Raw genomic sequence first — 12,369 nt, forward strand, 5'->3', positions numbered from 1 at the left:
AGCAACTATCTGAGAGGAGACTCTAATAGAATTCTATAAATGCTTTCTAAGCAATGAATACGCTTGATGGAATCACATGCTCATGGATTGATAGCAGTATTTAACAGTAGTTATCTGTGAGAAAAGACAGACGAGATTCATAAAATCTCATTACAGATCAACATTAAAGTTGGACATCTGCAATTGATTCTAATAATACTTGAAACCCAACTAAGCAAAATGCATATTCCCCAAAAGAATTTCATCCTTCTCATTAGTCGACCTATTGTACCAAAAACTTGTATTCAGTTATTATTGGTTTATTTTGAATGTTACTAATTTAAAAATTGTGGAAATTTGTTTTCTCTCTTGTTATACAAGTATCTATACAACAGCCTCAATTTTACTTTTTTTGGCCTAAAACCTAAGTATTTACTGAATGGTCCTTTACAGAAGAAGTTTGCTGGTCTCTGCTCTAAACTGCAAGAACACCCACTAATTTCTTTTGCTTGTTTGCAAATCTTGGATAATTTTTTCCAATAGTGAAAAACACACATCCTTCCCTCATGAAGGTTATATATTTGCTAAGTTAACCATGCCCCCCACCCCACTTATTAAGTACTTAAACAATTCTGAAACCTCCAGGTATATATGCAAACAACCCACTTGTTCCTCCTAACCATGATTATAGCACTTTTCGCAGTCTGTTTATCCCCAGACTGTGTGTTCTATGAAGGAATGTCTTATTCCTCTTTGTATCTGTAGCATGATGTGTAGTACTTGGTAAATGCTCAATAAATTTTTCTCAAATGCATTAACACCTACATCTCTTGTATGGCCTCCTTCTCAGATATTTATCCATTTGTATAAGATTACAGTGTTACTCATAAACAGATATTAAGTAAATACTTGATAGGAATGAATAAATTGATTTATTGGAATTCATTATTCATTCTGATTTTCGGATTTCACTACTTAGATAATCCTGCACAAATATCTTTTTGCACAGGTTTTTCCCCCATTTATTTGAATTATTTTCATGGAATATATTCCCACAGGGGAATTTTATTCATTTGGCAGTATTTACTAAGTTCCAAATATGCCAGGCTAGGGGTTCCTGGCTGGCTTAGTCAGTGGAGCATATGACTCTTGATCTTGGGGTCATGAGTTTGAGCCCCATGTTGGGTGTAGAGATTACTTAAAAATAAAATCTCTAAAAAAACAAAAACAAAAAGCAAACAAACAAACCCAAGTATGCCAGGCTAAGCCATGGATTTTAAGCACGGGAGTAACATTTCTACTCTAGGTTTGCTGCTTTGGAATTTATGACTTCTTTGACTCTTCTGTGCTCCTTCTCATGAACCTCCACCCCATTCCTTCATTCTCCCTTTATTTATTTTTTTAAAGATTTTATTTATTTATTTGACACAGAGAGAGACAGCCAGTGAGAGAGGGAACACAAGCAGGGGGAGTGGGAGAGGAAGAAGCAGGCTCCCAGCAGAGCAGGGAGCCCGATGTGGGGCTCCATCCCAGGACTCTGGGATCAGGCCCTGAGCGAAACGCAGAAGCTTAACGACTGAGCCACCCAGGTGCCCCTTCATTCTCCCTTTAAAACATCTAGTCACCTCTGTACAAATTGAAGATGAGTTCAATTTGTGCTAGACTATTTTCCCTATTGCAATAGTATATTGCTGATTGAAATCTGTCCTAATCACTTTGACTGATGTCCAGTTTTTTTGTCTTTGACAATAACCAAGCCTTAAAACATTCACATTCATTCATTCATTCATTCATTCATTCATTCATTCATGTATTCAACGAGTCAACAAATCTTTTTTGGGTACCATTACCTGGTATTGTGTTATGTGTTAGGGATAAAGATATAGAAAACAGGTCCTTTGTTGTTGAGGAGCTCTGAGTCTAAAGAAAGGATAGATATGCAATTAATTTTTCAGTAAGATAAGATCTATAATGAAACAATATACAGGTGGTTTACTTCTTTTCTTGTTTTCCCTCTTTTACCATTCCTTTTCTGTCTCCTTTTCCTACTCCTTAAAAGTAGGTGTGCTCTATAAATGACCTTTGTTCCTTTCTGATTCTATGTAGTCTCCTGGCAACCATAGGGCTCCAACTCTCAAACTCTGCAGCTTACTCTTAAATGCCTGTACAGTTTCAATGTTTTCATTTCTTGATTTGTTCATGCAACTTATTCTCTGTATATGAAATACCCTTTCTTCCATATTTGCATGCTCAGTGCTATCCATACTTTGAGATCCATCTCCTCCACAGGCTGCTTCTCTCTCCTGAAGCCTAGCTTGATTCCTTTCATAGCATCTGCTGAATTCCTCCAGTACTTAAGAGGCAATATAGCCATGTGGCTAACTGAGCTCTGGTGAAAGATACAGTTGGGTTTGCATTCTAGTTTTGCTTTATTTTCTTTATCCAAAAAAATGGGGATTAAAATAGTTATATCTTTATTGATTGGAAGCTCTATTCTAGTTTGGGCTGCTTTCTTAGGGTTCAAGTCCACATCATCTAATGGGTACATATGCAAGAATATGCCTGACAATCTCAAACTTAATGTATATGTCCAAAAGGAAACCTCTTTCTCCCAAACGTATGCATCCTTAGTTTTCTATCTATCTATCTATCTATCTATCTATCTATCTATCTATCTATCTATCTATCTATCTCTCTATCTATCATCAGTAAACTGTTGCATTATCCTTCCAGTCAACCTGACTTTAAAACTCTCTCTCCCTCTAATGCTACCAAAGAATGGATATTCTTATTCTCTACTATATTCATAGTCATTGTGAGCCAAGTTCTATCACATAAGTTCTTTTTTTTTTTAAAGATTTTATTTATTTATTTATTTGACAGAGATAGAGACAGCCAGTGAGAGAGGGAACACAAGCAAGGGGAGTGGGAGAGGAAGAAGCAGCCTCCCAGCGGAGGAGCCTGATGTGAAATTAGTGGGTGTTCTTGCAGTTTAGAGCAGAGACCAGCAAACTTCTTCTGTAAAGGACCATTCAGTAAATACTTAGGTTTTAGGCCAAAAAAAGTAAAATTGAGGCTGTTGTATAGATACTTGTATAACAAGAGAGAAAACAAATTTCCACAATTTTTAAATTAGTAACACCTTGATCACGCCCTGAGCCAAAGGCAGACGCTTAACGACTGAGCCACCCAGGCGCCCCTATCACATTAGTTCTTAACACTGAGAAGTGTTAAAGGGATTGTCCTTTTTCTTCCCCCTCAGTTCCATATTCGCTGCCCAGTTTAATTTCTTGTTCTTTCACAGATCTTTTCTATCTCCTTGTAAATTTTTATGGATAGTAAATGTGCTTTGTTTACTTTTGTATCCTCTCATTAAGACTGACCTAAAAGATACTTAATACATATTTGTTAATTAGTTATTTATATTAAATTTCTCTTTAGGCATTGGGAGATATTTCCCAAGAGATAGGGTACTTGCAGGAAGAGTAAACTTTTAACGGCCTTGGAGCATGGCTTGAAGATAATCATATAGTTGGTAGAGGGTTCCCCTGCATCAGGGTTCTAACCTGGACCCCTTTTTTTCCTGCCTGAGGGCTCCCAAAAAAGGCAGCATCAAAGCCAAACCCAGGTATTTTGGTCTTAACCACTTGAGATTCTTGGGTTCTCTTCATTACCTACTTTCCTTGATCCCTCCCACCTTCCTTCTCATTTCCTGGATTTCAGAGTCCTAGCTCTCAGCTACCTGCCAACTAAACCTTAAGTATGAATTCCTTTCAAATGCTGAAGAACTTTCAAGTACTGTACTGGAAAAACTAGTGAAGGCTGTGGGGCATGGAGGATTGGTTTTCTATCCCTGTTTGAGTTGCTTCTGAAAATACATTTATCTTGCTGATCAGTATAAGTGGTGCTGGTCAAGTGCCTAGAGAGCAGAAGACATTATTGCCATTTTCCTCTGAACTTTTTTTTTTTTTTAAGACTTTGTTTATTTGAGAAAGAGAGAGAGAGAAAGCAGGAGCAGGAGGAAAGGCAGAGGGAGAGGGGGAAGCTGACTCCCCACCAAGCAGGGAGCCCGAAGTGGCGCTCAATTCCAGGACCCTGGGATCATGACCTGAGCTGAAGGCAGATAGTGAACAAACTGAGCCACCCAGGCGCCCCTCCTCTGAACTTCTAACTGGGAAACTGGGGTGCATTAGAACCTTCAGATAGTGGCTCTTGTTCTGCTTACCTTCCCTTTACTTCCCAGCTACATTCCTCTCTTCATGTCCACAATTAAGTAACAACAAACACGTATTTGTCATTTTTTTATGTACTAGGTAATTTAAACGCAGTTCCTCATTTAAACTTCAAAACCATCTTATGAAGTAGTTACTATTATTATTCTTTGGGAAATTGAGGCCATGTAGCTTGCCCAAGGTCAAAGTATCAGAGGTAGAACTCAAATCCAGGTGTGGTAGGCAGATTTCTAGGATGGTTCCCCAATGATGGTTGCCCCAGTGAGGCAGCTCCTGGTGGTATTCATGTCCTTGTGTATTCCCCTTCCCTTGAATGTGTCTTGCTTCTGATGCATAGAATACAGCAAAAATGAGGGGATATCACTTCCATGATTAGGTTAAAAAAGATTGTGACTTCCACTTTATTGCCTTCTCAGCTTGCATGCTTTGATAAAGCAAGCAGCCATGCTGGAAAGGCTCAATGACAAGGAACTGAGACCAGCCAATAGCCAATGAGGAACTGAGTTTTCAAGCCAACTTGAGTCCTGCCCACAATTATGTGAGTGAGCTTGGAAGTGGATCCTTTTGCAGTCAAGCTGGCACTTTGATAGCAGTCTGTAAAAAACCCTGAACCAGAGGATCCAATCAAGCCATACTCAGATTCCCGACCCACAGAAACTGTGAGATAATAAATGTTGTTTTAAGCCACTAAGTTTTGGAGTAATTTATTACATGACAATAGGTAATACACCAAGTGGATCTGATTGGCTTCAAAGTTCATGCTCTCTTCAATTTTATAAAGGACAGCTGGGCTAAGTAGTTAAGTAGCCCCATCCTCCAGCAGTCCAGAGGATGCCCATTATTTTTAGGGTCAGCATCTCTGTTGGCTATGCTGGCTCACTTGCTCTGGTCAAAATCTTCCTCAGAGTATTGCTCCAAATTTGGATGAACACTGGAAGGATCAAGTCTTCTTCTTCATTGCATTTGCTATTGCTTGCTATTGCATTTGGAGTGTTACTCTCTCATAGCAACTATTCCAGTGAAAGAAATCATTTGATAGCTAGGTTTACTTTTGGAGGGCAAAGACTCTGTTAGATTGACAGACCCTCCCTGGGTCTGGCAGGCAGATTTCCAGGGTGCCAAGAGCTTGCAAAAGCTGAAACCTGAGCTGGGCTAATGAAGCCTTCATTAGAGGAGATCCTCTAATGGTGCTCAGCCCTGACATCACATTAAAATCACCTGGGGAGCTTTTAAAACACAGGATTCCTGAGCTTTACCCCAAACCAATCAAATTAGAATTGCAGTGTGGAAGGGGTGTTGGATCTGTTCATTATACCATGTGTCTTCCTGTTTTCTGGTCTGGTATTTCTCACTTCCTTACATGTTCCTTTGTCATCTTACCAGAAGTCCTAGCTTAAAATACCTATCTTCCCTCTATCCTTCATTCAGTAAATATTTACGGACTGATTTCTATATAACGGGTATTATCACAGCCATTGGGGATACAATGGAGTGCAAGGGAAAAAGGTCTAGATAGGAAGTCTCCAAACTTTGTACTTTATTTATGCTCACTCAATTATTTTCCTTTTTTTTCTTTTGCTGTAGTTGCTAATTAAAACATGCTTGCCTTGTGCTACGATCTTGTTGAATTATTACAGGTAGGGGCTTCTGTCAGTTGTAATGGAGAGACTAAGAATTCGGATGGAAATTCTTCAATGAAAAGAATCTTCTTGTGTGGGAGGAGTAGAGGGCTTCAGTTACCTCCTCACACTGGTGAGGGGAAGCCCCGCCCACTTGGCGCCAAGACTTATTAGTGGGGGGAGCTGCCTAAATTCTTGCACTTTAGGAAAGAGGAAGGAAACCCCGCCTCTTACGTGCTTGTGGAAGGCGGGGTCGGTGGACTGGGCGTGAGTTGATTGGCTGGGAGGCGGAGCGCCACGGGTTGGCTCTTTCCCGGCGCTCGCCGGGATCCCGGTGGAGCGAAAGGAGGGGGGTAGTCCCGGTAGCTCCTACCTCCCAGAGATGGCGCCGCTGTGCCGCGCCCAGTCTCCTGTCTGCCCGTCCGTACTCACAGCTACTGGAAGCCCAGTCAGACGGTGAGAATTGAGCGGGTCCGAGGGAGCGGCGGGACGCTGCCTGCCACGGGGACCATGAGGAGCGGTCAGACCTGTGGGGCCGATAGAGTGAGCAGCCGCAGCACCTGCTGAGAGGAAAGAGGGTGCAGCGGCGCGGCTGGGGTGCGGCGGAGGCTCGCCGGTGCCTCGGCCATGTCCCTGCTCTGTGTACGCGGTGAGTGTGTGGACGGGGCGGGGAAGGGGACGGGGTCGCCGAGGGGTCCCCACACGCTTCCAGTGGGCGGGGGTTACCACCTTTCCAAACTTCACTTCCCGTCCGTGCCTCGAGGGGCTATTATATTAACTCATTTATAAACATTTAAAGAGGTTCTTTCCACTCTTTCTTGTTTTTCCTCACTCTCCTGTGAGGGACTGTTAACCTCTCCATTTCGGTGGCCATGTGACAGAGTTGTTGGCTGGCAGGCCCAGATCCTATTAAACAGTGACTGGGGCTATTCTCTAGTGAGAGTGGACTAGCTAGGAAACCGCGAATAGTTGGTGTCAACAGTGGGCAGTCTCCCTTTCTTTTCTTCCTTTTCCCTGCGCCGTGAAACTGCAGGCGAATTAGTAGAAGGTTCTTTTTATCGCTGTTTGAACGCGATGTGGTACAGCTGTCACATCCCTTCTTCCAGTGTATCTCTTGGCTTGCACCCTCTGTTACTCGTCTCGCTCCCTGCTTCTCTGCAGTGTAGGCTAAGATATTCTAATATTCGACTTGGGAAGGTGTGTTGTATTCTCTCGTTTTGGAGCAGGTCATAAGTCGTATGACCTATATATATAGATAAATAGATCTATATATATAGTTTTTTTGTTTTTTTGTTTTACCTTCTATTACAGTAGCTAAAGGGCCTTTATTGCTTTTTCGCTGAGGACTCTTGACCCAACTAAGAAGATATTTTAAGGCAAGAGCTTTGGGGTTTAAGATGAGGCAAGGTGCATGGATTAAGCTCTGTGGGGGTAGAGACTGTTTCTTACTGGTTTTTGTATTGTTGGTGCCCAACACAGAAGCTAAGTACTGGCTTTGAATAAATGCATGCGAGTACTGTGATTTTAGAGATTATCTGATTAGAAAAAGCAGGGTTTGGATTACCCATTGAATTTGATCTTGGAAAATTTAAGTTACAGCCTATCATATCAGTGTTCAATAAGATGTAGGAGAAGGCAACTTGATGGTGAGAGAGAGAATTTATCTCCAAGGGCCTTTTCCTGGTACCCTTCACTGGATAGTTAGAGTTCATGTTTCTTTTGGCTCTGTGGATTAGAAGCATTGTTATTTGTGATCTCTCTGATGGGTGTTTCCCCCAGCTGCTGGCAAAGGGAACTGTTTTGCTCTGTTCTCTTCCACTGTTTTGTTAAATCTCCATTAACCCAAAATGGATTTGACTATTTCCAGGGATTACGAGACAATTTTTTTTCTTCATGGTTGATTTTTTCATTAACGAGAATTTTGCTTTGCTTTTAGTAAGACATTTTCTCTTAGCAGCTGGGAATCTATTTATTCCTTTAGATCCCTGCTGTTGAGTGGCAGGATTTGGGAGGTTGGGTTTTACAGCATCTCTTGGACAATTTAAATCTCTACTGCTATACCGTATTACAGTGCTGGTCCTTATGAAAGACTCTGTAGGCAGCAACACTATTAAACCAGAATTTCCTACTTAATTGCATTTAAATAACTTAAGAGTAGGAGCTGCCGCTGTTCTAATATTGGGCAACTTTCCTTGTCTAGAAATTCTGCTGTTTAGCTAACCTCTTTCCCTTTTCACATTATGTTAGTCGAATCTCTCTTCTTTTGAACCTGGGGGACGGGAAACCAGCAGACCATTGTCTTTTGAATGGAGATCCTGAAGATTATTAATTACTGAAACAAACAGGTACCTCGTACAGAGGTATTCATATTAAATGGCAAAGTATCCATTCTGGGGAAACTTACAGAAATGGATCAAAATAAATCTTTCTAAAATGATATTACTGCATTATATTTTGGCAGTTAGGAATGTTCATGTTATGAAAGAAGCCTGTGTAATGATACTATATACCTCAGTATCAGTTCACCTTGGAGTAGAATTGAATTAGAAATTTTTTCCCTGTAGTCAAAGTTCAAACAGTAGTAGAAACTGATGTAGAAATTGGCATACTGGCATTTAATTATCCCCAGACATCTAAAGAAGTCAGTTTCAGGCGCCCCTCGTTGGGTATAGAGATTACTTAAAAAAAAAAAAACAACTAAAACAAAACTTCATTTCAGAGGACAGAACTGGGGCAAGTTGACCAGTGATTGAAAATTGTAAGAAACAGTATCTCTCCTGAGAAATACAAAATTACGAAAGGCACAGTGTCATTGAAAATCACTAGAAGATGGGTATCTGGGTGGGTCAGTCGGTTAGGCATCTACCTTAGGCTCAGGTCATGATCCCGGGGTCCTGGGATTGAGTCCTGCATTGGGCTCCCTGCTCAGTGGGGAGTCAGCTTCTCCCTCTGCCCCTCCCCCCGACTTGTGCTTGTGTGCGTGTTCTCTCTCTCTCAAAAATAAATAAATCTTAAAAAAAAAAAAGTCAGTTTCTTGATCTAACCCTTTAATCATGCCTTATTGCCTACAGGTTAAGGTCTCTCAATAGTCTGACTCCAGCCCTCCTTTTTGGCCCGATATTCTTGCCTATCCTTATACAGATATTTAGCCGTAGCACTAACTCTGCTCATTTCTGCCTTTGCATCCCTGTTCTGCGTTTGTATCCCCTGAAATATTCTTTTTTGAATTTTCTGTATCAAAAATTTATTCTTCCTTTCCCAGCTTAGTCTACTTTTTTTGTTGGAAAGTTCCTGAGTTCCTGTCCTCAGTGACCTTTTTCCCCTTTACACTCTTAAACTTCAGACTCCTTTAAATATAAATTACTTATGGTCTGAACAGTACCACTAATTTGGCAATGAATTGTATACTGCCAGGCAACTTTTCTACTGCTGTTTATGGTGACCCAGACAAAATGAGAGTGGTTAGATCAGATCTGGAATTTTGTGTTCATTCAGAGTATTTGATTCTAAGAGGCACATTGAAAAAGTAGGATTTCTTCAGAGGAGAATCATGAGAACAATGAAGGGTGTAGAAAACATTTGAAGAATTGAGAGGTTTAGTTTTGAGGCGATTTAAGAGGGAAAGGATTGTAACAGATGAAAATTATTATTATTTTTTTAAAGATTTTATTTATCCATTCGACAGAGATAGAGACAGCCAGCAAGAGAGGGAACACAAGCAGGGGGAGTGGGAGAGGAAGAAGCAGGCTTATAGCAGAGGAGCCTGATGTGGGGCTCGATCCCATAACGCCGGGATCACGCCCTGAGCCGAAGGCAGACGCTTAACCGCTGTGCCACCCAGGCGCCCCAGATGAAAATTATTTTAAAAAAACTTAATTGCAAGGGTGCCTGGCTGGCTCAGTCGATGGACCATTCGACTCTTGATCTCGGGATTGTGAGTTTGAGCCCCATGTTGGATGTAGAGATTACTTAAAAAACAAAAACAAAATTTCATTCCAGAGTGTGGATCTGGGACAAGTTGACCAGTGATTGAAAATTATAAGAAACTCTACATCTGAAACTAATGATGTACTATATGTTGGCTAATTGAATTTAAATTTAAAAAATTATAAGAAACGATTTTAGTTTAAGGAAGAATGTTAGAATTGTTTTTAACAAAGGGAATGGACTACTTAGGAGGTTTTGTTTTTATTTTTAAAGGACATTTTAAACAGAAACTGAATGAGTGCTAAGGGTGTTCTAAAAGAGATGTCAACACTGAGTGGGAGGTTAGACTTGATGAATTTTAAGAAACCGCCCTTTCATAGAATTCACTTAGTCTTTCTTTAAAAATTTGGCACAACTTTCCTCATACTAAGATCTTTTTGCTTCCATAGGGTCTAGTACCACATGAGCAACTTGAGTAAACTAAATCAAGGATTTTCTTTAACTTTTGGGGTTTTGGTATTTGTCACTAGTTTTTCCAAAAAAATTATAAGAATATTGAGAATTGAGTCTTTCCATATTTATTTTTTCTTTTTTTTTAAAAGATTTTATTTATTTATTTGAGAGAGAGGGGGCACGAGTGGGGGGGAAGCAGAGGGAGAGGGAGAAGCAGACTCCCTGCTGAGCAGGGAGCCCCTCTGGGGCTCAATCCCAGGACCCTGACTTCATGACTGGAGCTGAGAGCAGATGCTTAACTGACTAAGCCACCTAGGCACCCCTAAATCATTCTTTTTAATAGCTGCAGAGAATTCCATGTATAATTCCATACACATTTATAAGCATATGTAATTTAACCAGTTTCATATTGATGGACAGTCATAGTTTTTTTCATTTTGCTATTACAACGTTACCATGAACATCCTTGTGGATTTGTTATGTTTGGAGATCTCCAATCAGCTTTCCACCCGGACTTTGTGTGTGGTTTGCTCATTGTTGTTTTCTTGGCATAATTACACTCAGCTGGACCCATTAGCAAATCAGATGCCTCTGCATCTCTCAGATCAGCATCCTCTATAGAGGCAGGTCCTTACCAGTAGGAAATATTTTATGCCTATCAAGAAGCCCAAAGACCTCAGCTTTTGTAAGTTTGCCCTATGATTTCCACGTACTCTTCTTTTTAAAAAATCTTCTTTGTATTACTTAAAAATTATTTTCCATATTGATACATGCACCCAGTGTTCATAGCAGCATTATTTACAATAGCCAAATTATGGAAACAGCCCAAGTGTCCATTGATTGATGAGTGGATAAAAAAGATGTGGTGTGTACACACACACACACACACACACACACACACACACACACACACAGAGTAGGATATTACTCAGCCATAGAAAAGAGTGAAATCTTGGCGTTTGCAACAACGTGGATGGAGCTAAAGAGTATTATGCTAAGCAGAATAAGTCAGAGAAAGACAAATACCATATGATTTCACTCAAATGTGGAATTTAAGAAGCAAAACAAATGAGCAAAGGGGAAAAAAAAAGAGAGGCAAACCAAGAAGTAGACTCTCAACCATAGAGAACAAATGGCTACCAGAATAGAGGCGGGTGGGTGGGCAAGTAATATAGGTGATGGGATTAAGGAGTTGCGTTTAATGGATGAACACTGGGTGATGTATGGAAATGCTGAATCACTATATTGTACACCTGAAACTAGTATTACACTGTAACTAGAATTTAAATAACTTAAAAAATACATTTCCAAAACTTTTTTTGCAAAATTATTTTCCATATTGAACATTATTTGTGTTTTAAGACAATGTCACTAGTGATGAGAACTATACCAAGTCATTTATGTTGACTTGCCCTTAGAAAAGCTTATATTTATCATCATTTATTAGTTACCTAATTAACTGAAAGAATACTGGGAAACTTCTAGAAAGTGAATTCTGGGGGTGCCTGGGTGGTTCAGTCCGTTAAGCATCTGCCTCTGGCTCAGGTCATGATCTCGGAGTTCTGTGTTAACCTCTGGCATCGGGTTCCCTGTGGGGAGCCTGCTTCTCCCTCTCCCCTCTGCTGGTGCTCACTCGCGCACGAACTCTCTCGCTCGTTCTATCAAATAAATAAAAAAAAAAAACTTAAAAAGAAAGTGAATTCTGATGGACATTCAGGACACATATTGGTTGTAGGTCAATTCTAGGCTGGGGAGACCTCAGATATATTTTAGTTTACTGCCATGGTGGAAAGCAGGAATAGTAATGATTTTCTTCCTTCCTTCCTTCCTTTTTTTTTTTTTTTTTTTAAGATTTTATCTATTTTTTAAGTATTCTCTATACCCAACATGGGGCTCAAACTCAACTCTGAGGATCAAGAGTTGCACTCCACTGACTGAGCCAGCCAGGTGCCCCAGAATAGTAATGATTTTAGAATTTTCAGTCCTAAGATTAGTCAGGTATTTTCTTCACATCTTATTTTTTCCCTAGTATTTTCATCTGCCTCTGCTAACTCTTGCTGCTGGGTTTCTATCACATCATGGTTTGAGTAGTTAGTTCCTGCCCTTAAAAGCAGAGTTGCTGTTGGGTTCCTTTCACTTAGCTATGGCATCAGGAAGTT

The 12,369-nt window shown here is 40.4% G+C and overlaps 1 protein-coding gene across 5 annotated transcripts in view; it reads left to right on the forward strand.

Annotated features, from left to right (window-relative positions):
• The first annotated feature begins 6,145 nt into the window (after positions 1–6,145).
• Positions 6,146–12,369, forward strand: part of UNC13B (unc-13 homolog B) — a 220,767-nt gene continuing 214,543 nt past the window's right edge. For all 5 annotated transcript variants that reach the window (XM_019809869.2, XM_002929194.4, XM_034664078.1 and 2 more), the window contains exon 1: positions 6,146–6,479. In XM_019809869.2, coding sequence (XP_019665428.1) covers positions 6,458–6,479 — 22 coding nt within the window. In that variant the 5' untranslated portion in view covers positions 6,146–6,457. The remainder of the gene's footprint in view (positions 6,480–12,369) is intronic.

This window comes from Ailuropoda melanoleuca, chromosome 7 (assembly GCF_002007445.2).
Source record: "Ailuropoda melanoleuca isolate Jingjing chromosome 7, ASM200744v2, whole genome shotgun sequence".
Classification (NCBI taxonomy): Eukaryota; Metazoa; Chordata; class Mammalia; order Carnivora; family Ursidae; genus Ailuropoda; species Ailuropoda melanoleuca.